At 54.4% G+C, this 25,607-nt stretch overlaps 2 protein-coding genes across 4 annotated transcripts; both read left to right on the forward strand.

Annotated features, from left to right (window-relative positions):
- Positions 1-213: 213 nt before the first annotated feature.
- LOC110359342 (fas-binding factor 1 homolog) lies at positions 214-16,884 on the forward strand. 2 transcript variants are annotated; one of them, XR_010467000.1, is made up of 19 exons: positions 214-1,956; positions 2,453-2,561; positions 2,889-2,916; positions 3,322-3,363; positions 3,692-3,752; positions 3,841-4,461; positions 5,311-5,440; positions 5,663-5,742; positions 6,076-6,178; positions 6,284-6,712; positions 7,194-7,278; positions 7,480-7,580; positions 7,942-8,148; positions 8,668-8,775; positions 9,094-9,247; positions 10,064-10,240; positions 10,427-10,819; positions 15,997-16,140; positions 16,649-16,884. XR_010467000.1 is itself a non-coding variant. In XM_065034560.1 (18 exons), exons 6-18 carry the CDS (start codon positions 3,903-3,905, stop codon positions 11,628-11,630), a joined length of 2,754 nt encoding a protein of 917 aa, XP_064890632.1. In that variant the 5' UTR covers positions 214-1,956; positions 2,453-2,561; positions 2,889-2,916; positions 3,322-3,363; positions 3,692-3,752; positions 3,841-3,902; the 3' UTR covers positions 11,631-15,076. The 2 variants fall into 2 exon arrangements, 1 of the variants encoding a protein (XP_064890632.1); XM_065034560.1 differs by lacking the exons at positions 15,997-16,140; positions 16,649-16,884 and adding an exon at positions 11,403-15,076.
- A 1,161-nt stretch (positions 16,885-18,045) lies between these two features.
- LOC102095508 (Golgi apparatus membrane protein TVP23 homolog B) lies at positions 18,046-24,464 on the forward strand. Of its 2 annotated transcripts, none has more exons than XM_065034587.1 (7): positions 18,046-18,130; positions 18,879-18,961; positions 19,837-19,981; positions 20,474-20,563; positions 21,804-21,935; positions 22,024-22,152; positions 23,091-24,464. In XM_065034587.1, the coding sequence occupies exons 1-7, from the start codon at positions 18,119-18,121 to the stop codon at positions 23,121-23,123; spliced, it is 624 nt and encodes a 207-aa protein (XP_064890659.1). In that variant the 5' UTR covers positions 18,046-18,118; the 3' UTR covers positions 23,124-24,464. The 2 variants fall into 2 exon arrangements, with proteins under 2 accessions (XP_064890659.1, XP_013222654.1); XM_013367200.3 differs by lacking the exon at positions 18,046-18,130 and adding an exon at positions 18,190-18,776.
- Positions 24,465-25,607: the final 1,143 nt, after the last annotated feature.

The following is a 25,607-nucleotide window of genomic DNA, read 5'->3' on the forward strand; positions in this document are numbered from 1 at the left end:
GCAGCAACTCCTTTGCCATCCCAGCCCTCCAGGAACCGGGTCTTGGAGGAAAACACCCAAACTGCAGCACAACCTGGCAGCAAAAACCACGGGGAAAATCCAGTTTTCCTCAAGGGCCCCAAATCCCTAACCCCAGCAACCTTCCCTGCTGACACTGCTGGGTTTCTGTGCTGTGTTCCCCAGAATAAGGCTCAAGGGAGCTGCTGGGGAAAATGGCAGCCAGAGGGGTTGGTGTCCCAATGCGTGACAACCTTTGCTGTTAAGCAGTTCCCCAGATCCAACCTCAACCTCCTCTGGTGCAACTTGAGGCCGTTTCCTCTGCTCCTGGCGCTTGTTCCTGGGGAGCAGAGCCCGACCCCCCTGGCTCCAAGCTCCTTTCAGGCAGTTCAGAGATCAGAAGGTCTCCCCTCAGCTCCTGTTCTCCAGCTGAACCCCCAGGTCCCTCATCCGCTCCCATCACACTTGTGCTCCAGCCCCTCACCAGCTCCTTTCTCTTCTCTCCACTCGCTCCAGCACCTCAAGGAATTTCTTGGCATGAGGGGCCCAAAACTGCCCCAAGTATTTGAGGTTTGGCTTCCCCAGTACCCAGTCCATGGGTCAGTCACTGCCCTGGTCCTGTTGTCCATGGGGCTGTGTGGTTCTGCAGGGGCTGGATGGGACAAATCCCCAACATTCGGTGTCAGGATGAGGCTTCCCGGGCTCAGGCCAGGTTGGGGTCACTCCGGGGAGGGTTTGTTGCCAGCAGCAGGCAGACAGGAGTGTGTCGGGGCTGTGATGCCAGGTACTGGGCAGGTCCCTTTGCAAACCCCACAGCGTCTGGTGGGAAAACAGAGATTGGAGAGGGGTTTGGGCCGTACCCAGTTCTTTGGTGTTTGATAAGCATTCGCCATGTCCAATGACCGGACTGAAATTCCTGATCATCTGGAGGATGAGCAGTTCCCATCCACCCTCATGGGGAAGAGGCAACATCCCAGCTGGGGGGCACCAGCAGCTCCAGACCGTGGCAGCTCCGCAGAGGCCGTCTCGGGGCTTTTTTCAGTGCACCCTGGAGTTCGTGGTGGTTGTTTTTATTAGGGTGTCCAAAGCCCGTTTTAAGTTGTCTGAGAGCACCCCCTCCTGGGCATGGCAGAAAAGCACCGAGGAGAAAACTGAAGGAAGAGCTGCTGCTGGGTGTTCTGGGCCATCTTGCCTAAATCAGCGTCTTGAAGGTGGCTCTGCATCCTGCCAGGTGCCTGACAGGCGGTACGGAGACACCCAGAAGGAAAGGACACTGTTTTCCCACTCTGAAATCAGGCAGAGCAAACACGGGAGAAGATGGACGAGCTCGGGGACCTTTCCAGCTATGTGAGTTTATTTTGACAGTGTGGGACTTCTCCAGCCGAAGTGAAATTCCATAGTTCTCTCCAGGCTTAGCAGCTGCTCTGCACTGAAGTAGACACACACTTAGACAGCAGCCTTGACAAAGCCCATGCAGAAGGTTTCAGTGTTTTAAGCCAAGAGGCGTGTGGGCTTTCCAAAGAGGTTTGAAACTCCCCCGGGGGCAGCCGAGCCCCGGGCCCGCTGGGGACTCCATTTCCCAGCACCGGCGAGAGAAGGGCCGGGCCGGGCCGGGCCGGGAAGGGCCGGGCGGGGCCGCTGCGGGCGGGGCCGGGGCTGCCGTGAGCCCGGGGCCCGGGACGAGGCGGCCATGGCCACCAGCCCCGCGCGCGCTGGGGGCCTTGGGCGCGAGGGCGCCCCGTGTCGCGGCCACGGGACGCGGAGCGGCGGCGGTTGGTGCGGCCGGTGCGGTCGGTGCCGTTTGTGCGGTTGGTGCGGTCGCTGCGGTTGGTGCCGCGGCGGCTGCTCCGTCCTGCAGCATCGCGGGAGGTGCTGTTCATCCCGGCGACTTGTGCGTTTGGAGACTTCGGTTGACGCCTTGAGCTGCTGGAGAGTGTGCAGAGAAGAGCAAGAGAGCTGGTGAGGGGCTGGAGCACAAGTGTGATGGGAGCGGCTGAGGGACCTGGGGGGAGACCTTCTGATCTCTGAACTGCCTGAAAGGAGCTTGGAGCCAGGGGGGTCGGGCTCTGCTCCCCAGGAACAAGCGATGGGATGAGAGGAAACGGCCTCAAGTTGCGCCAGGGGAGGTTGAGGTTGGATCTGGGGAACAATTTCTCCCCCAAAGGGCTGTGGGGCATTGGAACAGGCTGCCCAGGGCAGTGCTGGAGTCACCATCCCTGGAGGGGTTGGGCACAGGTAGTGGTGGACTTGGTAGTGTGAGGTTTATGGTTGGACTCAATGATCTCGAGGGTCTTTTCCAACCAGAATAGTTCTGTGATTCCGGGTGTGTTTAAGGCTGAGCTGGAGCCTGGTTTTTGGGGGGCTTGGAGAGGTCCGAGCAGCAGGGAGCCAGCCGGGGGGGCGGCAGAGGGACGTAGGTTGAACAGCAAGTGGGGAAATCCTCCTGTCCCTGCAGGTCGGCGTGTGGACGCGACCAAGGATCTTCGGTCCCCCCCTGGTGGTTGACATCGGAGGAATCTGCGGAGAGACCGTCTTGAGCAAGGGAAAGCCCGGCTCTTGCGATGGTGAGTGTGATGGGTGCTCAGGCAGGCCCGGGAAATGCCCAGTGCTGCCCTGGCACTGGTTGGGAGGCACGAGCCGTCCCGAGGGCTGGGGGCTTCTGCCCAGCTGGCAGGCAGGAGGGGCTGAGCCCCCTGGTGTCACTGAAGGGGTCACATCTCGCTGCTCCCCCGGGCTTTCAGCTGCCATTTCCCAAGCAGCGCGGGCGGGACGAGGGCGTTGCTGGTGCTGCTGGGTTCTCGGGAGAAACCTGCCTCTGGCTTGAGCGTGCTAACAAAGTCCAGCTCAGGCTCGCTTGGTTTTCTAATGAGGGAATATGTCTTTCTCCACAGGCTACGCAAGCCAAGAGAGGTTTAAGTGGTAAGTACACTGGCCTGGTCTCCTTTCGCTGTGCGTAGGTGCTTTGGTCTGCTGGGAACGCCTGGGGTGGAGGAGGGGGACACTGGGATGAGGTGGCAGCCCTGGCTACCGCAATGGTCACCATCTGTGTGTGGAAGGTGCAGCTCAGGGCATCGTGTCATTCCTGACCCAAAGATATTCACCTGCCTCTCCAATCAAAGGGATTTACTTCCTGGGTTCCTATATTCTGTGGTTGTAGGTTTTCCCAAATCTGGGGGAGAATATATGCATTTATTTCAGTTCTTCCCCTCCCCTGCTCCCTAACTGCTGGTTTAGAGGCCTCTTGCTGCCCTTGACACTGGGAGCTTCTCTGCACCAGCTCGATGAGCTCACCTGCCTCAGCACCTTGACTTTGTCTTGTTTCAGGCTCTATGGATGACACCCTTGAGGACCTTTGGAGATATGATGGTAAAATGAAGCTTCTCTGCAGCTGCAAGGGCAGCATCGTGGTCCTGGTCCTCCCTTCCTGGGAGCAGGAGCTGCTGGTGCAACAGCCCTTGATGCGCGAGGGGCTCCAGTTGTGAGGGGGAGGCAGCGGGGAGCAGAGGGGAGAGCCGGGTTCCCAGAGCCAGAGGCCACTCAGTAGGTTGGCCGTCGGTCTGGGGAGGCGAAGGGAAGTTTGTCCATGATTAAAAGCCTCTGTGGTCCTTGAGAAGCCGACAAATCCCCCCGTGGAGCGCCCAGGCCGGGGCTATGCCCGTGTCCATCATCCTGATCTCTCCCTGTATGTTTCCAGTTGAACCCCGTTGTACAGCCGGTGGGAGAGCCTTGAAGACCAGCATGCGGGTCACCAAGGAGTGAGTGCCTTTCAGATCTCTGCGTGCTCCCCACGTCCTCCTGACCTGCCCCGTCCTCAGCTTCTACACTCACTCTCTGCCCCGACAGGTTGCCTGCGGAGGTTTGCAATGTCCCTGGAGAGGACAAGGCAGCTGCAGGGGTGAGCCCTGATGTGGGGAGAGAACCTGGATGTCCTGAGGGCTGGGGCTGAGGTGTCTGGCATCACTGGCAGGGGCAAAAAGCCGGGAGAGGGGAGTGGGTGGCTGGTGGGAGACGGGCTTCCAGGTACCGAGGATGGAGCAGAGCCCGGCAGCACCCGCTGCTGCAGCCCGGCCTTCCTGGGTGCGCTTCGGCTCCAGCGTCGTAGGAAGAGCCCTCAGCCAAAGCAATGGCCATGGGTGTTCCTGACGCTTCTCCCAGAGGCAGCAGCAGGATCTCAGCACAGGACTCAGGGCTCAGAGCGTTTCAAGTACCAAAATCCCCCCCGTCTCAGCCCCCGTGCACTGCAGCCGCGGCCCCAGCACCAGCCTCCCAAGGGAGAAGCAGTGCTGAGGCATCCGCAGCGCTCGCCCTGTGCCCGTCCTCATCCTCTTGCTTTCCAGGACAAGGACGACTGGGACTGGGATTTCCTGGGGACATCGAAACCCAGTTCTGGCCCACAGAAGATGCCCGTGAAACGTGGCACTGAGCGCAGCTCTGAGACAACAGCAGAACAGAGCAGCAGGAAAGGTAAGCAGGTTGCTGGATGCCTCCTCCTTGTAGGAAAGGAATCGGCAGCCTGGCTGAGTGTGTGTGAGGTCCCAGCTGATGAAATGGAAAGCCACCCAGTCCCATCTCTGATTAAGCAGTGTGGTCATTCCTAGAGAAGCTTGATAACGGAGTTGGTTGTGCCACAGCTCAGGGAGTGCCCCAGGTTACAGAACTGGCCTTTCCTTTCCGGGAAGGGAGGCTCAGATCTTCCCTTGGGCCTCACCCGGCCTGTTGTGCACGGTGCCAAAGGAGAACGAGTTTTCGGGGTCAGGATTTGGGTGGCTGTAGCATCCCCAGTCCACCGCAAAGCCCAGCGGGGGCACGTCTGGGTGGGTCCCGGCTGCACTGGGCTGTGTTACAGGCACTCGCCCCTCTTGTTCCTGCAGTGGGGATGCTCATGGGTCTGATAGTCCCCTCAAATGGCCCTTTCCCCCCATAAATCCACTCTGGACACCAGTAGCAGCCGGTGGGTTGTGGCAAGGGCCAGGGTGTGTTGGTAGAGCAGGGGCTTTGGGTGAAGAGGGGCAGGAACGATCCGATTGGAAACTTGCAAAGCTCAAGAAGCTCCTGGTGTTGCCAGAGCTGGAAACCCCAGTGTCAGTGACCCCCAGCCATGTCCCAGCAGTGGCTGCAGGGGCACAGGGCAGGCAGTGGCGCGTTGCCGCTTTGTCACTTGCTGTGAGGTTCAGTCATGGAAAAGACATTAAAAAAGGACTTTGTAAATGGTCCAGGGAGAGAAGAGCAGGCAGGGCTGCTTTGATCTCTTGTTGTTTAAAAACCAAACCCCACCCTGCTCAAACCTCCTCCCATGTGCCATCTCATCCCCAGAGCTGCCCCCACGCCAGACGCCCCTGCGCACCGTGGCCCCGGTCCAGAGGAGGAAGACGTCGATGTTCGAAGATGCTGAAGACGACGACCTGTTGGATGTGCTGAGACGTGGCAAAGGCCAAAAAAAAGAGTAAGGGCAGTGATGAGGTGGTGGCAGTAACGCAGGGGGTGGGCTGCGCGTTGAGCTGGTGCCACCGTGCTGGGGGGGGATGCTGGAGCTTCTGCCCGTGGGTCCCAGCAAGGGGCAAGAGCAGCTGGTTTGGCAGAGAAGAGCCAGAGCAGCCTGGCCAGGCTGTGTGAGGAGGGACAGCCCTGCCTCTGCGAGAAACCATCTGCCACCGTGTCCCCACAGAGAGGAGCTCCGGCCAGCGCGCTCCACGCTGGACGACTTGTTCGGACGAGGCTCCGCGGCCAAAGTCCTGGAAAAGCCAGGTACGGGAGAGCATAGGGAGTTCAAAGTGGATAAAAAGTCCCAGAAGCAGGCAGGTGAGCGCAGCCAGGGACGTTGGGCAGGTCTGCAGAGGTGACAGCATTGGCTTGGGCTAGCGAGCTTGATTTCTCGTGGCCTTGCAGGGGAAATGCCCTTTCTGTCGGGTGAGCAGGGTGGTCCAGGGGCTCTGGGTCAGCGCGGGAAGGCGGCTCATGCACAAGTGTTGTGCTCTGCCCTCGAGGCAGCCTGGCAGGGGGAGGAGGAGGAGGGGAGGGCTGGTGTCTTTGCAGCAGCTGCTCCTCTGGGCGCTGACTCAAGGCTCCTTGTCTGAACAGAGGAGGAAGAGCGCGGGGACAAGAAGGAGCTTGTCTTCGGGGAGTACAAGCCCTCGATGGGCTCCAGGCCCGCGGTCCAGCCGGCGATGGGGCAGTTGGTGAGGTACGGTGCTGTGCGTGTGTCTGGAGCGTCGCTGTCCCTGCGGGGGAGCAGGCAGGTCCCCGGGTCCCCTGGCAGGCAGGCCTGCAACTGCTTCTCCTTCCTCAGGTTTTCTGCCAACAGCAGCAGCGAAACAAACCCAGAGCCCCGCTCCACACCTCGTCCTCCCCGCAGACGGAACCCCGTGCGGAGGAGAAGGGCCGGAGACGACTGGCTGGGCTGGGAGGATGAGGATTTCATGGACCCCGCCAGCCAGCTCGGGGCTGCAGAGGAGGCAGCACCTAAACCCGACCCAATGGACTGGCTGATCGATGCCTTGGCTCGCAGGAGAGCCGAAGAACAGGCCAAGGCACAGGAGACAAAGGCCGAGCCCACGGAGACCCAGGAGAAGAAAGCCAAGCCCTCAGAGACTGAGGAGAAAAAGGCCGAGCCCTCGGAGGCCCAAGAGAAAAAGAACGAACCCTCGGAGGCCCAAGACACAATGGCCGAGCCCTCAGAGACCGCGGGCGAAGGGCCGGGTCCCCGCTCTCCTGGCAGGTAAAGGCCCGGTCAATGGCCGCAGCGCTGCCGTCTGCTCCACGTGTGGCTGCTGCAGCAGCAGCTCTCAGCAGCGCTTGCCTCAGACTGACCCAATTCGTGTTAAGTACTTTCTCGTATCCAGTTGGGGTAATGCCGCGGGTCTTTGTCCCGCTGATCCAGCCCGCAGTCCCGTTCCCCTCGGCAGGTTCAGACTTGTGCCGTCCCAATGGGGCTCAGAAGGGAATTGCAGCCCCAGTGCCTGGAGCGGTGGGCAGGGGGTGCGAGCTGGGGGTGCCCGGGGAAGGGGGCTCATGCAGCCAGGGGAGCACCAGGGACGGAGCTGTTGGCGTCTCTGCTCCCTCGGCAGCCAAAAGGCTGAATCCTGCCGCAGGCGAGCGGAACGGAGGCTTCACCTGCGAGGCAGGAACTGGTGTTGGGGAGGGATCTTGTCTTTCGTGGCCTCCTCGGCTTGACCACTTTGGGTGCTTTTTGCTTGCAGCCAGCTGGCCGCCTCCCCAGCAGCATCGGACTGTCGGGCAGAGCTGCTGAGCGCCCAGGCCCGTGTGGCAGAGCTGGAGAGCCAGGTGAGCCCCAGCGCCTGCTGGATGGGGGCCATGGGTGACCCAGGGGGAGGAGAAGGGGCCAGGTCTGCTCCAAACAGCATCAGGGTGATGGGAGAGAGGAGGAACCTCCCTGTGCAGAGATGCCAACAACGGCCACCGAGTGCTGCTGTGGGGGTTCTGTCCCCGGGGCAGCACAGGAACCTTCTCCTGGGTGCCCGGCAGGTCCGGATGCTGGAGGAGGAGCGGGCGCAGCAGAAAGTGTTATTGGAGAGTGCCCAGCGGCAGCACCAGGAGCACCTGGATGTCCAGGAGAGCAGCCACAGGTACCGGGCTCTGGCCTGTGCTCCCCTCCTCCGGCAGGTCCTTGCCCACAGCCCCGTCCATCTCCCCTGGGGGGACAGTGCTGGGGCGCGTCCCAAATCCAGCCCTGAGTGGGTGACAAGCAGAGGGGTCTGTCCCTTTGCCAGCACGTCCCCAAGCAGGGCACCGCACTGGGCAGCAGCAGAGGGTTCAGGGCTCAGAATGCATAGAGCGAAGCTGCCCCTGCCTCAGTTTCCCCACGCACACAGCAACACCGATCTGCTGCTAAATCCCCATGTGCCCTTTGGGTGCACAGTGCCGCGTGCTGCAAGGAAAGCAACACTCGTTCGGTGCCGTGACCCCTTACGGGCTCTCTCCCGGCAGGACCTCAGTGAACGTAATGAAGGACAACTATGAGCAGCAGGTGGAGATGCTGCGGCGGCAGAACGAGCAGCTGGTGGCTCAGCTGCGGCAGGAGCGGCAGGACACGGCGCGGGATCGGGCAGAGCTGCTGGCACAGCACCGGCTGGAGCTGCAGCAGCTGCGGGAGCAGCACCGGCTGGAGCTGCAGCAGCTGCGGGAGCTGCAGAGGTGAGAGCGGCACGAGCGGCACGTGGTGCCGGTGCCCCCGGTCTGGGTGAAGGAACCAGGGAACAGTTTGGGGAAACGGTGGAAGGAGAATGGAGAGTCCAGAAGCGCTGGGTTGAGGGCAGCCCAGTGGCTTTTGGAGTGGGGATTTGCTTTGCAGGCAGAGACAGGGAGATCTGGCTGGAGACGTCATTCCGAGGGAATGCATTGCATTTTGAAAGATGCTGAAACCCATGTTTTCCCTCCCCCAGATCCCTTTTATTCAGAACAGTGAGTTGCTGATGTCCACACAGTTTGGGTCAATAAGAAGTCTGGTTTTGGTAGAGAAGCCCATAACCCCCAGATGTGGTCCATCCCAGATGGGGATGGCAGTCCGTGGGATGCCCCGTGACAGACCAGCCTGCCAGCTCAGCTCCTGGGACCTGGTTCTCAGCCCCACGACTGAGCCTCTTGCATGGTGCCCGTCACGGGGAGCACCAGTTTGTAACAGCCCGTGGTGGGCTCCTTCCCCATGTCCTGCAGGGAGAATGTCGAGGAACTGCGCAAGAAACACGAGGAGCAGCTCCAGCACATCAAGTGGCTGAAAGAGAGAGAGATGGATGTGCTGACCGGCACCATTTCACACATGAGGTACCGACAGCCGGTGTCGTGTCCCCACGTTGATCCCTGGCCGCGGTGTTCCCTGACCTCTGGGGAACCAGGCCCGGAGCACGGGAGGAACAGGGGCCATCCTCTCTCCCACCCGCTGCCCCCAGGGATGCTGAGCTGTTGTTTAGGATCTGTCCTTGCTCCCTGAAACAGCAGCTGCATCTTCCTACTGCTCTGCTCTGATCCCGAGAGGTTCGGGGCAGGGCTGCCCGGCCCATGGCCCGGCACACGTCCCCCTCTCCTTCACAGTGAGACAAAGTGTGTCCCCCAGGGTGACCCTCCCCTGGCTCCTCTGCACAGGTCTCTGGACAGCATCATTGAGAGGATGGAGAAGTTCTCCAGTGACCTGCAGAACGTGTGCAGGAGGAGCATGGAGGAGGAGCAGAGCCGTGTCCAGGAGCTGGTGGCCAACACGCAGGCCAGGCTGGGCGAGCAGACTTGGCTGCTGGAGCAGGTGAGCCCACGCTGTGTCCTCTGCCCGGGCCAGGCTCCTGGCTGGGTCCGGGGCGTTTCTCTGGCCCACTGGAGGTCCCTGGCCTGGAGCCCGTGAATGGCGTCTGGCCCTGCAGCATCTGGCAGGCTCACGGGTGGGTCCTGCTCAGCGGGGAGACGTTCAGCGCTGCCTGCTTGTGACAGAGATGTCACTCAGGGTGGTGAGAATGGGGGTGTCCCAGGAACAGGCTCCACCAGCGCCTTTCAGCTGCTGACTGAAGCGTCAGTTGCCTCTGTCTCTCCCCGTTACCCGTGAGGAGTTTGGGCAGCCAGAGCAGGCGCAGCCGCCTCTGTTGTGAGTCTGGGGAGAGGAAACCCCCACGGTGGGTGAGGCAAAACCTCCCTGTGCCATGGGGATGTGTCTAGAGCCGGTTCTGCTCTCCGCGGGGCTGTCCAGAGGGGACATGTGGCACAGACAGTGTGGCAGAGCTGCATTTTTCAGGGCTGCCAGGGTGGCAAAGGACCACTCAGGCTGGGTATTTCCAGTGCCGAGGAACTGCCGTGTGGTGAGCGTGTTTGAGGGTGTGCAGCACGGTGAGGGGCTCCATCCGTTCTGGGCAAGGAGTGTGTGTGTGTGTCCGGTCCCAGCTCTGCCAGCCCTGCTCCCCACAGGCGGGTGGGTGGGTGAGGGCTGTGCTGGAGCACCGGGGACTGTTGCTCTGCACCCAAAGCGGCCACACGAGGAGCTCAACAGGGGCTCTGCCTCCCCTTGGGAAGACGGGAGATGGTGTCCAGGATGGGGCAGGTGATGCATCAGTTTCCCCCATGCCCACCCTAGGAGCGGGCAGAGCTGAAGATCCAGCGCCAGGAGCTGAAAGCCAAGGAGGAGCAGCTGGCGAGAGACAGGCAGAGGCTGGACGAGGCCTGGCAGGAAATGCGGCTGGAGAAGGAGAAGGTGATCGGGGCCGTGCAACCTGTCCAGAAGCAGCAGGAGATGATTAGAAGCACAAAGGAGGTATGTGGAGCATCTGTGCCACGGTTCGCAGCCGTGCATGGGCCCTCAGCACAAGCCAGGGTCTCACACCCCTCCTGAAGTTGTGAATCCTGTGCCGGGAGGGGAACAAGGGGACGCCCAGAGGAGCCCCAGCGCAGGGCAGCGAGGGTCCCTGTCCCCAACCTCCCCACCCGCTCTGCCTTGCAGCTCTTGGCCCAGAAGCATGCAGAGGGGGAGCGAGCCCTGGGGGAGGCACGCAGGATGCAGTCCGAGTTCTGGGACAAGCTGCAGGTCCTGCAGCAGCAGGAGGAGCAGCTGAAGCAGCGGGAGGAGCAGCTGAGGCAGGAGAAGGAGCAGCTGAGGCAGGAGAAGGAGCAGCTGAGGCAGGAGAAGGAGCAGCTGAAGCAGTTGCAGGAGCAGATGAATCAGCAACAGGAGCAGATGAAGCAACAGCTGGAGCAGATGAAGCAGCAGCCAGAGCAGCTGAAGCAGCAGCTGCAGCAGCTGAAGCAGGATCAGGAGCAGCTGAAGCAGGAAAAGGCCTCCGTATCTTCCATGTTCAGTGCCCAGATGCAGCTGCTGAAGTTCCAGGCCCAGCAGGTGAGGTGGGGGGAGAGCGGGGCTGGAAGGGGCTGCGGAGCCGCTGGGGGAGCTGGGCTGGCGGAACCCGATGGGGCCCTGAGAGCTGGGGGGTCTCCTGAGATCATGGCTGAGCCCTGGGCTGGGCCGGGTGGGCTCGAAGAAGCCGCAGGCAGCCAGAGCAGTGACACCAGAGACAAGGAGAGGGGGATGCTCGCAGCTTGTCTCAGGCTGGCTCCACGTCCAACCCGAGATGGACATCGTCCTTGGCTCGGAGGGGTTGCCCTCTGCTCAGCCCGTCCCTGGGTGGGAGACGCCGGCTCTGCTGGACTCTGGCTTTGTGGTGTCCCCATTCTGTGCCGTCGGGTCCCCGCTGGGTCTTTCCCCAGGCAGGGACGCTCTTGGAGGCTTCCCCCATGGGTCTTGCTCAGGCTGCGAGGTTCTGGGCTCTGGAGGAGCACAGGGAGGGGTCCCCTTCACGGGGGACATGGCACGAGGGAGGCTTTGGGATGCTTCTCTTGTTGGTGAGCAACACCTTGGATTGTGACCCTGTTTCTGTGGCACTTTCTGGGATCCATCCCACACATCCTTCCTCTCTTCTCAGGGGAACAAAGAGTTAGAGACGCAGAGAATCTTCTTGGAGAACCTGAAGAAATTACGATACAACATTTCACGGCTGTCAACAACCCCTCCATCCTCCTCCCGTTCTGTGGACGATACCATTGAGTATACACATGCTTTAACAGGGGCCCTGAGGAAAGCATCTCCACCTGTGCAAGTAGTCAATCTGTCCTCCATTCTCCGGCCTCCCATTACTTTCAAGACCCTTTAATCAGGCTCTGCCCCAGTGTCCATTCTGTCAGCTCTGCTTCTGACATGACTTGTAATAACATCGGATGTGAGACTGTGGGTACGCGTTAGAGGCCTCAAGGACTGCAGGAGTTCGCTTGGACACTTCACCTCTGCCCGCGTCCCGACCGTCCTCCCTTCTCTGGATGAAGAGAAGCCGCTAAATTAATGTGGACTCTGGTAAAGTTACAAAGACGTACCCATCATTAACCCATGACGTGCTAAATGCTTTCTAACCAGCTGCAAAACGAGAGGATATTTTTCAAGTTTTAAATCCTTCTGCCTGACAAAGAGATCAGAATATTAAGGAACACGTTGTTTAGAAGCAGAGCTTAGCTTATATTTGACTAGTAATTAATAGTAAGAAACTCATCCGTTATAACTCACTTCATACTAACCTTATGTTAGCTCACAGGAAAGAGATTGGGGAACCACCTGGTGATAATGTGAATAGAGAAACCTTGCTGACATAATCAGTCACCATTGTATAAATTAAATGATGAGGAAAAGTGGCCTCTGAATGAAACTCTGAATGATGCCTCGTTAACATTCTTCTTGAAGAGAGAAGGCAAGTGCAGTCAAGTGATGGAAGCTGATATGTTTTCCACTTTGCAAAAACAGAGTGGCAGGCAGAATGTGGTATTAACTTGCCACCCCAGGATCCAGCTGTGTTCACGTTAAAAAGGGAGCAGAATAAAGCTCAGGAGAAGCTGAAACCATGTTGTTCAGCATGTAGAATAAGACAGAAAACTCCCCTGATGAGAGGGGAGGGTGAGATAGAAGACTGCGTGTCCCCACAGGGCGTGGAATTGAAGATGATGTGCCTTCAGCTTCCGAGCTGGTGAAACTGTGCAGAAAGAAGAGGAAAACATGGAAAAGAATCTGAGATTTTAGTTGAGACTGGAACATTTGATTTGGTTTTGAATCAGGAATTGATACCATTAGATGAAGATTTTGTACCTGTTATGGGAGCTACTGGCCAAGGAGACAAAGCTTTCTTCATCAGCCAATCCAACAGAAACTGGAAAACAAAATGCAATTCCTAAGTTCTTATCTATGTCCAGATCTCCAAAACCGTTACGGAGACGAGCCTTAGGAAAACAATTGCAAGCAATAATAACATTCAAACAAGGTGAAGTGACAAAATGGAATTCCTAAGTTCTTATCTACGTTTGGGTCTCCAAAACCGTTACGGAGACAAGACTTAGGAAAACAGTTGCAAGCAATAATAACATTCAAACAAGGTGAAGTGACAAAATGCAATTCCTAAGTTCTTACCTATGCCTGAGTCTCCAAAACCGTTACGGAGACAAGACTTAGGAAAACAATTGCAAGCTATAATAACATTCAAACAAGGTGAAGTGACATTCAAGATAGAAGAACAGCCACAGAAACCAAAGAAGACCATGTGCAATGCACTGCAAGTTTGCTAAATTGGGTGAGATGCAGTGGGTATCGAGCTTCCCAACAGAAAGCCCAGCTGATCCAGTGCCAAGTGACTTATCTGGGATTCGAGATCTCCGGAGAGCACCAGAGCTGGGGATGGAGCGACAAGAAGCTGTTTGCCGGACACCAGAACCTGCAGCGGTAAAAGAGCTCCGGGCGTTTCTTAGAATGACACCTTGGTGCAGACTTTGAGTTTATAATGATGGACTTTGAGTAAAGCCTTTCTATGAACCGTGAAACAAAAGGACTTCCAAGTTGAATTGGACAAGAGAAGCATCTGAGGGCATTTGCACAACTCAACAAAGAGCCTGGGTCTCCCAGATATCACCAAGCCATTGGAGTTATGCTCACACGAAAGGCAAAGCATTGCTCTGCGTGTTCTGGCACAGCAACTAAGAGCTCAGAACCGAGCGGCTGCTGCTTCCCTAAGCAATCAGATGAAGTGAGCCAAGGCTGGCCTGGATGTCGTGGAGCTGTGGCAGCTCTTGGACTCGCTGTACAGGAAGCTCCTGAGTTCACCATGGGACAGAAAGTGTCCCATACAGTCCCAGCCGTACTGGAACAAAAAGGTACCCATGGGTTATCTGCCTCAAGATTCCTGAATACCGGGCAGTACTGGTGGACCTAGACGATGTGAATATTGTCGCTACCAACATTGTCACTGCAGCCCCTTTCCTCAGTGGGTCTGTTTCAGAGCCTGTGGTCCAGGATTGCTTGGAAACAGTGGGAGCTGTTTCCTCCAGCAGACGGGATTTAAAGGAACAGCCGCTGGAAGACGCTGAAGACTCCTGGTTCTCCGCTGGAAGCAGCTTTGTAAAGCAAGGAGTACATAGAGCTGGGGATGCCCTAACAACTACCCACGAGGTAATCGAAGCCAAACCTTTGCCTCCTGGGACTTCTGCCCGGACAGCTGCGCACACACGAGCTTTAGAATTATCCAAAGAGAAGAAGATTAATATTTGGACAGATTCCAAGTGTGCTTTGGGAGTGGTGCGTGCCCATGGAGCATTTGAAAAGGACCAAGTTTATTAACAGCACAAGAACAGATTAAATGAGATACTCCAGTTGGCGGAAGCTGTGCTGTTACTAGAAAAGTTGCCATCATGCATTTCAAGGAGCATCAAGAAGGAGACACTGATCAGGAAACTGGAAATAAACTGGCAGCTGATACTGCGAGACGAGCTGCTGGAAAGACAGAGAGAGCAATGAGAGTGATGTCTCTGAGCCCGGATGGCTGCCTCCTCGAACCAGCATCAGTAAACCCTACCTTGCAGTGCATTAACAGAGACCTTCTCAGGTTGGCCAGAAGCATTCCCCTGCCCAACTAGTAACGCTAGAACAGTAACTAAAGCTTTGTTAAATGAGACCGTACCCCGACTTGGGGTACCCGCTGTGATGTCCTCTGCTAGGGGGCCCCGTTTTGTTGCACAGGTAGTGCCGCAAGTCAGTAAAGCATTAGAGATCGATTCGCAGTTGCAGACTCCCTACAAGCCTTAAGCAAGTGGGCAGGTAGAAAAGAAAATGAGTCACTTTATGGAACAGCCCATAAACAGAATTTGCCAGGAAGCTAACTGGAAGTAGAATCCAGCACTACCTTTAGCGCTGCTCAGAATGAGACGGAAGCCTCGAGCCAAGGAAAACTGAAGTCTTTTCTTTCAAGCCAATAGATGAAGTTTCTGTGAAAGCTTTTTCATGTCAGCCTTGAGAAGAGAAGTGGAATGGACTGCTCCAGCTGTTGCTGACGGCCTTTACCGCCATCAAGATTAAAGAACAACCCGCCTGGATTCACTGTTCAAGAGTGAAGAAAGCAGCAGATAAGAAACAGACGTTGGAACCAGTAGGACCTACCGCTTTCCAGTTCTCTCAGCGTTGATCTCAGTGACTCTGAAAGATTATGCTCTTTAATGCCTAAAGATCCAGTAGAAGCTGCTGTGGCTTGAACTTACCTGTCCTCTGTCAGAGGACAGCAGAGCGGGGACCCCAAATCGGGGTATGGTCTCATTTAACAAAGCTTTAGATACTTTTGCAGCTTTACTAGCTGGGCAGGGGATGCTTCTGGCCAACCTGAGAAGGTCTCTGTTAACACCAGCAAACCGCCTTTTCTAGGGAGTTTGGAGAAATCTAGTTGCTAATGTTGTCCTGCTACATTTCCTTTTCTAATTGTTCTCATTTGTACCATATTTATCATATTAAGATTGTTTTCCAGACATAATTCACATTGCTGGAGATTTGATGTGAAAACCAACATGCAGTGGTGGCAGAAACTGGACATTTGACCTGGTATAATGTAGTCAGTATTTGAGGGCAGAAATCATTTGACCAAGGTCGTTGGGTCTTCATCGAGAACATGGAGAACTTGTGCAGCGACCTGCAGAACTGGGGGCTGTTGCTCTGCACACAAAGCGGCCACACGAGGAGCAGGTTCTGCAGCAGCAGCAGTGTCTGCATCAGGGAAGTGTCCCCTCACCCCTGTCCTTTGCTGTGTTCTGCCTGGGACACATATATTCCTCCTCTTCCCGTGGTGCCGCAGTTAGTGCTTCTGCCCCCGGAGGACATCCAGCACTAATACTGGTCTTTGTAAATATATTAACAATGTTCTTCTCACAAGGTTTTAGTTGAGTTGTTTGGACAGCGCTCTTGTGTGGGTCCAAATTCTGCTAAGTGCATCCAAGGAGATGCTGAGTACCCTTTGGCGGGTCTTGGCATCGCACTGGGGTCAAACCCAAGGTGATTTGTCCAGCTCTTGAAAATGAAATGTTGGTCATGCTCTGCAGCTCCCAGCACTTCTGTGTGCGCTGTGCTCTGCTCAGCCCCAAATGCTCACTCAGCCTGCTTTGGCCATCTTTGGTTCAGCCCAAGGCCTGAAGCTTTTCTGACAGCTTCTCTCCCTGCCTTTCTCCCAGAGACCGCGCAGCAGCGGCTGAGCACGGCTCACCAGAGGAGATGGAGTGAACAGCCCCGCGAGGAGCTGCCCGACCGCCCTGTGACACCGCTGACCGCAGCCCAGGACCTCGGTGCTCCGACTGAGGGTCTCTCCAGCACCCTGGGTGAGGCTTCCACGCTCTGTGGGTGGAAAGGGACTTGCGGGGGGGCAGCTGCGCTTGTACCTGGGTCTCCGGAGGCTTGGGATGGTCCTGGGGGCTGGTTTAGTGCCCCTGTATATAAACCTCAGGTGTGAGTTGGCCTCCGCATCCTCTGCAGGGGCTCAGCGGAGCTCTCTGAGGCAGGGCAGTGCCCGGAGGGGGCAGGAGGGGAGAGGCAGGTGAGTTAAAGCCCGTTTGCCCTGGCTTTGTGGTGTCCCCATCCTGTGCCGTCAGGTCCCCGCTGGGTCTTTCCCCAGGCAGGGACGCTCTTGGAGGCTTCCCCCATGGGTCTTGCTCAGACTGCGAGGCTCTGGGCTCTGGAGGAGCACGGGGAGGGGTCCCCTTCACGGGGGACATGGCACGAGGGAGGCTTTGGGATGCTTCTGTTGTTGATGAGCAACACCCTGGACTGTGACCCTGTGTCTGTGGCACTGCCTGGGATCCATCCCACACATCCTTCCTCTCTTCTCAGGGGGATGATTACTGAGAAAAGGAGAAGATCCTCTTGGAGCCCCTGAAGAAAGCACCATACAACACTTCACGTCTGTCAGCATCCCGTCCGTCCTTCTGCCCTTCTCCGGACCAAGGAGCCCACCTACAGCATTTACTAGGGCTGGGCCTCCCCTCGAGGTGCTCAGCTCTGCGCTGGCTGGAAGGGCTGGGCTTATCCTTCCTTGGAAAAATCATTAAATGAACCCAGATCAAGTATTCAGTGCTCCTTTCATTGAGCCTTTCCCTTCTATACTGCCCCAGGATGTGTTTTTGCAGAGCTAGAAGCTGACCTGCATTTGTTCCTGTTAAAGGCAGCAACTCCTTTGCCATCCCAGCCCTCCAGGAACCGGGTCTTGGAGGAAAAAACCCAAACCGCTGCACAGCCTGGCAGCAAAAACCACGGGGAAAATCCAGTTTTCCTCAAGGGCCCCAAATCCCTAACCCCAGCAACCTTTCCTGCTGACACTGCTGGGTTTCTGTGCTGTGTTCCCCAGAATAAGGCTCAAGGGAGCTGCTGGGGAAAATGGCAGCCAGAGGGGTTGGTGTCCCAATGGCTGACAACCTTTGCTGTTAAGCAGTTCCCCAGATCCACCCTCAACCTCCTCTGGTGCAACTTGAGGCCGTTTCCTCTGCTCCTGGCGCTTGTTCCTGGGGAGCAGAGCCCGACCCCCCTGGCTCCAAGCTCCTTTCAGGCAGTTCAGAGATCAGAAGGTCTCCCCTCAGCTCCTGTTCTCCAGCTGAACCCCCAGGTCCCTCAGCCGCTCCCATCACACTTGTGCTCCAGCCCCTCACCAGCTCCGTTCCCTTCTCTCCACTCGCTCCAGCACCTCAAGGAATTTCTTGGCGTGAGGGCCACAAAACTGACCCCAAGATTTGAGGTTTGGCCTCCCCAGCACCCAGCACAGGGATGGTCACTGCCCTGGGCCTGCTGGCCACACCAGTGCTGGTACCAGCCAGGATGCTGGAGGCCTTCACAGCAGCCACAGCTGAGATGTGGAGAACATGTGTGTGTGTGTGTGTGTGTGTGCACTTGTGTGTCAGCACACACCAGCACAGGGAGGACCTGTGGCATGTGGCCTGCACACTGTCTATCCCAGCAGGGAGCCACACTGTGATGGTTTTTAGTGCCCAGTTCCCCTGTGCATCCGTGGGACGTCCTCTGCCTGGCTCTCCAAGCCCAGAACGGGCACGTATCCCCTGGACGATGTGTACTCCAGCTTCCAAGCCTCAGCATCCAGGACAGACACCTGGTGTCACGGCGGTATTGCGTGCAGGGCTCACACAGCCGCGCTCACCGCGGGGCCCCGGGGCCGCTCCCAGCGCGTGCCCAGCGGCGACCGCCGTCCCCCTGCGCGGCCTCGCTCCGCCCCGTGACTTCACCGCGGTGCGTGCCGGGATTGGTCCGCGGCGGTGACGTGGCGCGGCAGGCGGAAGTGAGGGCGCTGCCGCCATGCTCCGGCAGGTGAGGCCCGGGAGCGGGGCCGGGCTGGCGGGAGCGGGGCCGCCGCGGGCTCCGTGTGGGTCGGGGGGTGCGGGGTAACAGGCGCTCTTTGCCGTCACAGGCCTGCGGCCGCGCTGCCGCTGCGCTGGGGGCCGCGCCCGCCGCCGGGCCCGCTCGGAACCCATCCCGGCCACATTGAAAACGCGTGGGCCGTGGCTGTTCGGTGTTGGTAACGCCGCTCTGGGACATACCGGCCGGCAGGCGTTAGGGAAGAGGGGCCCGGGCTGGGGGCACCCGGTGGGACCGCTGCTGTTGGCGTCATGGTTCTGCAGGGCCCGCACGGGAGATGTGGCCCGGCTGTAAAACGGTCGGTTCTGAGCCCATCAGCCGGGAATTCGCTGGAATGCGGCGGTGAAGCTGTTGTGTGACACAGGAGCAGCTTTTGTACCGGGGAACGAGTTCGCTAAGAGGAGTGAAGATTAAAGGACCCCAGTCTGGGCCGTGGCGTTCACTGCCTGGGTGCAGAGAGGAGCTTTGGACTCACACCAAGTTTGTGTTGATTCACAAAGCACAAATCATAACATAGAAGAGAACAGAATCCAATTACTGCATTTTTTTTCTGTTGTATATAATTAAATCTTCATATTCTTCCCAAATCTATTTTAAGGTGCCTTTGCAATATTCTAGTTAATCAAAACTGGCCCTGCTTGAAGTTGAAAGCAGATTCTTTGTTTCTCATATAACTCTTTGCATCTGCTCCTCGCTTTAGGACAGCAATGATGACATTGAGGATGTGTCTCTCTTTGATGCGGATGATAACATACCCAGGAGATCAAAAAAGTCAAAAATAAGGTCAGTGGCCATAGAGGGCGTTTCTAGACGAGTTCTAGGCAGAAGGCTGAGGAGGGAAGGATTGCTGTATTACATCAAAATAGGGAATGGCAGATTCTTTCTTTATTTTCTTAGACGTAACAGAGAGTAACCTCTAGATAACTGCAAGTGCCAGTTCCAGAGCTCAGTTGCGATTTGTAGGTCTGTTCCTCCCTGCCTCAGATGCCCTCACATTTAATTTGTGTTCGTGTTCCTGTGCGTAAGGGATCTGCGCTGACACAACACCTCTGTGTGACGGGCTTCTCACCGTGTTGAGTGCTGGTTCTGGGCAAGTCTGTTCTCTTTCCCCTGGTCCTTGTTCCCAAGTGTGTTTGGCGCTGCCCCGCTGTCTGCCGTGTCCTGCTCCAGCCGCCTCCTTCCTTGTTCTGCCCAAAGTTCCGCCACAGAGCAGTGTCCATACACAGGTGCTGTGCCGACCCTGGCTCTGTGCCGCACGTTTCTGACCTGGAAACAGCAAAAATCAGAAGGAAGGGCAAGGCTGCGGAGTTGGAGAAATGTGTTATTTCCTTCTGAGCTGTTTCCTCTGTCAGAACCTTTTAAAATTTGCCCTATAAAAGGTGCATTACAACGAACATCAGATAAAACTCCGTGTCACCTTCCCCCTCAAATTCTGTCTGCTCGTGGGATATCACTGCATGTGGAATGTGTTGTCCTTATGATGAGCTTCTATTTGGTTTATTTCCCATATTTTCAGCAGTTTGTTGCACACCGGGTTTGTGTTATGGTGTTGATCTTTATCCTGTGAGTTGGCAGGAGGTGGCCTCGGCAATGTCATTTCTCTGAAGTTGCTTCAGTGTTGTCTGAAAGAGCTGTGACTGTCCTGTACTTCATTCCAGGCATCCAGTGGCGTCATTTTTCCACTTATTCTTCCGAGTCAGTGCGATAGTTGTCTATCTACTCTGTGAGCTCTTAACTAGCAGCTTTATTGCCTGCATGGTGACAATTATCCTCCTCTTGTCGTGTGACTTTTGGGCTGTAAAGGTAAGTTCCTTTTACGCTTTTTGTTATTTTTGTCTGACTGTATAAGAATAATTGAAGAGAGTGATAATTTGTGTCACAAAAAAAAGTAACTTCTTTGTGCCTTTCCAAAAAAATGATACCCCCAAGTCCCATCATGTATTGTGAAGTGTTAATGAAATCATAAATAACTCTTAAATCTCTATGTACCTGACTTCTTTTTGAAAATCAAATGGAGAACATATATTAGATTTTCTTTTAAGGTAGCACAGTCTTTGTTATTGGATCACTTTTGAATCGCCAGAAATATTCCTCACTTTACATTATTACAGTAATTTGTATTGTACTGGACTTATCAGAAAAGAGATTATTGTGGCTATAAGAGCCATGTAATCTGGTTTTCCCAAATGTGAGGCAAGCGAGCACCGTCGAAAACAGCCACCCAAACAGCTGAACTTTGTCAAATCATTTCTTTGAGCAGAAGATTTAAAGCTCATTGCTTTTCTTCTATTTCAGAATGTCACAGGGCGACTGATGGTTGGTCTTCGTTGGTGGAACCAGGTGGATGATGATGGTAAAAGTCACTGGGTGTTTGAAGCCAGGAAGGTAAATTTCTTCTTTTTTAGTTTGTTTCTGCTTTATGAAACACCTGTTAATTAGTAGCTCTGCTTATGAGGGTAAATTGCATGATGTAGACATTTACTCCCAGCCACGGATCTGTAACCATAGGCTTGTTTCCTCTGTAAGCAGAATGAGCTTTTTAGTTGTTGTATTATTTAAAAATTCTCATGATGTATTGATCTGGCTTAATGTCAGTAACCTGAAAGTTCCACATAAAATGCCGTAAAGGTTCCTGTGTCACATCAGTAACCTATAAGTTTTCTGGTGTGAACTTGAAACAGCTGACGTAGCTTTTATCTCCTGTAGAAAACAAGGGGAAGTAGGAGGAAACACATAGTGTTGGTCATGGCTGTTGCTTTGTGTTTGTGTTCCTGCCAGCTGCGGCCACCTCTCTAGTGTCCAGTCTGTCAGACACCTTGGTGTCACCCTCTGGTCCCTCTCTCTTACCTCTGTGTCAAGCTGGTGGCATCCAGATCTGGAGCGACGGTTTCCTGGGGCACCTGAGAGGTTTGCAGTGGTGCAGGGACTTGAATTTAAACCCTTCTCCAGCTGAGCTTGTTCCCTCACTACAGGCACATTTTTTCTCAAAACGGTGCTAGTTTAGAAAAGCTAGAACATACTGGGGGGGGGGAAGGCAGCAGAACTGCTGGTGATGCTGTAATTTTACCCATAAATTGTTAACCCAATCCAGACTTTTAGCTGTTACAAGAAGAAGTGAGTGCTTGCTTGGGATCTTCTGGTTTGTAAAGACTTTATAAAATCAATAGTGTGGTGTGAATCAGACCTCCATGTGTGTAAATAAAAAATTACTTCACTTTGATGCCCAGGAGTATCAATATTTAGTTCTGCCGGTGCTAGGAGTAGTGAGATTCTGATTGTGCAGTGATTTGGAAGTAGAAAATGTTACAGGTTTGTCTGTTTCTAAGCTTTGTACCTGAACCATGTAAATGTCGTGTTTCCCACACTGAACCTTTTAGCCCCAAGTGTTGCAAGAGGATTTTGTGCTTTTGCCTCCACTGCTTCTGACAGAAAATAGACAAAAGCGTCCTTTAAATGGAAATGTCTTCTGTTGCAGAAAGATCTTTATGTGGTGGAGAAATTGATGTCCAAAGCACCCAGTGCATGGAGGCAAAACACAGGGGGCTTGTAGATTCTGGGCTGTTTTTAATGATGTGATCGATAGAGTGGAGCAGGATGTTAATCTCCATGTCCTTTCTGTTTCTAGGTATCAGCACAAGGGAGTAAAACCTCATCAGAAGCAGAGTCCCGAATTTTCTGGTTAGGTCTAATCACCTGTCCGATTATCTGGGTGATATTTGCTTTCAGCGCTCTCTTTTCTTTCAAAGTGAAGTGGCTGGTGAGTGGATTCCCTCAAGCTAGTGACAGATCCTGGGTGTTACAGACATGGCGGTGTAAATTAGTGACTTTGTTTTCCTGTGTCTTAGGCAGTGGTGGTGATGGGAGTGGCGCTCCAGGGAGCCAACCTTTATGGCTATATCAGATGTAAAGTTGGCAGCAGAAAGAACCTGACAAGCATGGCAACCAGCTATCTCGGGAAGCAGTTCCTGCGGCAGGTAAGATGCCCGGAGTTTTGGAAACCTTTCCTTTTTTCTTCCTGTCTATAAACATCCTTCCTGCTTAGGCATGAAAGGAAAGACCAAAAAAGTTATTGAGAGTTCTGCAGTGGGACTCTTCCACACCTTATTTCCTTGTGAATTTGAGCCTCCTTAGGAAAGTCACAGAGTAACTTGCTAATTATTGCCATCGAGTTCCATTTGCAGCGTGTCGTGAGCTCATACTGTTTGCTGGTGCCATGAATGGGAGCCACAGAAGTTCCTGGAATATGGCTGGTATATTGGAAATAAGGAACGCAGTGAATGTGGCGACAGAGTGGAGTGGTTCTTGATGAACTGCTGCTCTTGGATAACACATCGCTAATTTACTCCTTTAGTTGCCCTGCTTCCTCTTTGGGGTGTGCTGGCCACAAAACTGTATGTGTGGAGGGATGTTGCCTTGGTCCTGGTGCTCAGTGCTAGCTCTGAACCAAAAGGGCTGCCACTGCCTTTTGTGCTCTTTCTCACTTCCAACCAGCTCTTCTCAACTGATCCTTTTCTGCCCCAGCGCTGGGATATTGTCCTTCCAGGGGTCCAGGCTGTCATTTATCATTTGCGTTACTGGTTTTGCTGACTGTCGCTCGCTGTATTACACAGACAGCTCTGGGGACAGGTGGTTTGGCTGCCACGAGTTCACAAATGTTTGCTGGAATTCTTGTCATTAGTGTGATCAGAAGCTCCAGCACTGATGAACCGCTGCTCCTGGCACTCGGTGCTGGGATTGTGCTTCTCTGGAGCCAGATTTGCTTCCAAATGCTTTTACCGCTGTGCTTAACCAACAGCCCAGACCAGTCTCAGTATCTGGCAGAAATGAGTGTCTTGCCCCAAAATCATGGCAATCAGTCACATAGTTCTCCTCTAATCCTTTTTCTTTTATTTTTCTTTTTTGTCTTCTGCAGGCTGTGGCTAAAGAGGACCAAACAACATCCTGAGTGTGGTGGAAGCCTCAAGCCAGACCAGATTCACAGTAGTAGACAACAGAGAATATTGCTCTGACCTTGAGATTTGGGAGCTGCATACGTGAGGTGTGAATTAAAACAAGTAAATAAATTGTGCAAGACTTCAGGCTAACACTCTTAGCAGTTTGTATTCAGTTTTCCACTAGCAGTTTGTATTTAAGTCCTTTTTTTAGTTTGATTAATTAGAATTAATTTGCCTAAACTTCGAATTAAAAAATAACCTAGGTGGCTCTCATACAGGTTTATAACTTCTGGATGAATTAAGAGAAAATGGCTTGCCATTCTTCTCCAGACAAACCGTGCACAAGCCGAGCCTTGTTACCCAAGAACTCCCCCAACTCCTCCAGCAGTTGGTACCTCAAATAGTTTCAGTTGTGAACTTTGCTGCGTTTTGTTCTTGGAGGTCCTTGCTGTTAATATGGAGTTCAGATCACACTCTTTTGGCTGCACATCTCTCATTCCTCGGTGTGACCGGCGCTGAGGTGGTTGCAGCGAAGTAATTCCACAGATGGCTGAAATCTCGTTGCAACTGCAGCTCCGGTCGTTTATCTATCTGAAGCATTCTTGGAGTCTTGGTAACACCATAAACCCCTGGATTTACAGAAGGTCCCTTACCTGTAGGTCTGTGACTGTATGGAGAGCGTAACAAGAGTAAAAGCAGCTTAGGAGGAAGGTTGCAGGCACAATTTCAGAGGCAGAGTGAATCAGTCATCGGGCTGATGCTGGTAAAGCGATGCTGTCGGCGTTGCCTCAGCACCGTGCGGTGCCACGTGTTTGGTGCCGTGGGATTTTCGTTGGCCCCGGCGCTGCAGGGTGATGTGATCTGGAGTTTCCTCACCAGCCCATCAGCACAGGGTCACAGGGAATGGGACCGGTGGGGTTTTACATTTCTTTAATCCCTGCAGCGTGCTGTCCTCCCCAAGGAGCCTCGGGGCTGCAAAAAAACCCTTTGTAGGATGGTGAAATGATGGCTGGCAGTGTTCGCTTAGATGGCAGAAAGCAGTGTGTTTTGCATGAAAAGCTGTATGAGAGGGGTCAGTTCCTTCTTGTCGTGTAATTCTGTCCAAGGCAGATTGTGCTTTCGCAGCGGCGGATGTTGTAAACTTCAGATGAGGTGTTTTAAATTAAGAATGTGGTTTCTTTTTGAATAATGGGTATTGTAAATTGTGGGATTGCGTTAACACGATTTTTCTCCCTGTACTGTAGCAATACTTGGGAGCTGTACATTTGTTTAACTCTTTGGATTGATACCTTCTTTTTGTAAATATGTATTTATAAAACCTTGAAATTAAAATAATGCTTTGTCTAACCAGACCAGATATCCCTTCTGTGATTCATGGCTGAGCTCTATATACTATGTTCTTGCACTGTAGTTTTAACAGAGGTTACTTGTAAAGGTAAACAAATTCAGTGAAATACTGAAGTAAAGGTGCTTCTGCAGCCACACAGGGATGAACAAAAGCAGCATCTGGCCCGTACGGTGCGATGGAACACAAATAATTTCTGCTCCGGTGCGAGAAGACCCAGTTTGCCGCTGCTTTCGGAGAGACGGCACTGACTCCGGCACAGCTCCAGCCACCAGGTAGTTGTTTTAAAACGTGTTGAAAGTTTTGGGACTTCATATTTATTCTCCTGCTGCCAAAGCTCCCCCCCAAACTGCTGGAAAATAGAGAGTGCTTGTCTGGAAGTTGCAGTTTATTTAATCAAGGACAGAGGCATTTATTAGTATGTGTATTTAAATATAGCGCTCTTTGGCTTATTTTTAGCCTCTTGGCAAACATTCAGACTTTTGGCTTGCGAGAAACTGGCATTTTATTGCGTTTCTCCGCAACATGGATCAGAACCAAATTTCTTATCGCTTCCTCAGTTGGGTGTGAGTCTGGTTGGAGTTTTACTCGCCTCTGCTGGAGTTTCCTGCGAAGCGGGAAGTGGGAGTTGCCGCTGAACAGGGAAATTCTCTGAATGTGCTTTTTTGGACAAGCCTCAGGAATCCACTCTTAGGCTGTTTCTTGAGCAGAGTGTCTTGGGGACAGAGCGGGCCATGGGGACATTGCTGCTTTGGGCCCTGTCTTTCCCGTGCATCCTCAGGATGAGCTGCTCCATCACTCTTTGGCTGCAGCGGGGACCTGTTCCCTGAGGGCAAGTGTAGAGTCTTGCATCTGGGTAGGAACAACCAAGGCTTCCAGTATAAATTGGGGAATGACCTATTAGAGAGCAGTGTAGGGGAAAGGGACCTGGGGGTCCTGGGGACAGCAGGGTGACCATGAGCCAGCACTGGGCCCTTGTGGCCAGGAAGCCAATGGTACCTGGGGTGGGTTAGAAGGGGGTGGTCAGTAGGTCAGAGAGGTTCTCCTGCCCCTCTACTCTGCCCTGGGGAGACCACATCTGGAATATTGTGTCCAGTTGTGGCCCCTCAGTTCCAGCAGGACAGGGAACTGCTGGAGAGAGTCCAGCGCA

Source organism: Columba livia, chromosome 18 (genome assembly GCF_036013475.1).
Source record: "Columba livia isolate bColLiv1 breed racing homer chromosome 18, bColLiv1.pat.W.v2, whole genome shotgun sequence".
NCBI classification, from domain to species: domain Eukaryota; kingdom Metazoa; phylum Chordata; class Aves; order Columbiformes; family Columbidae; genus Columba; species Columba livia.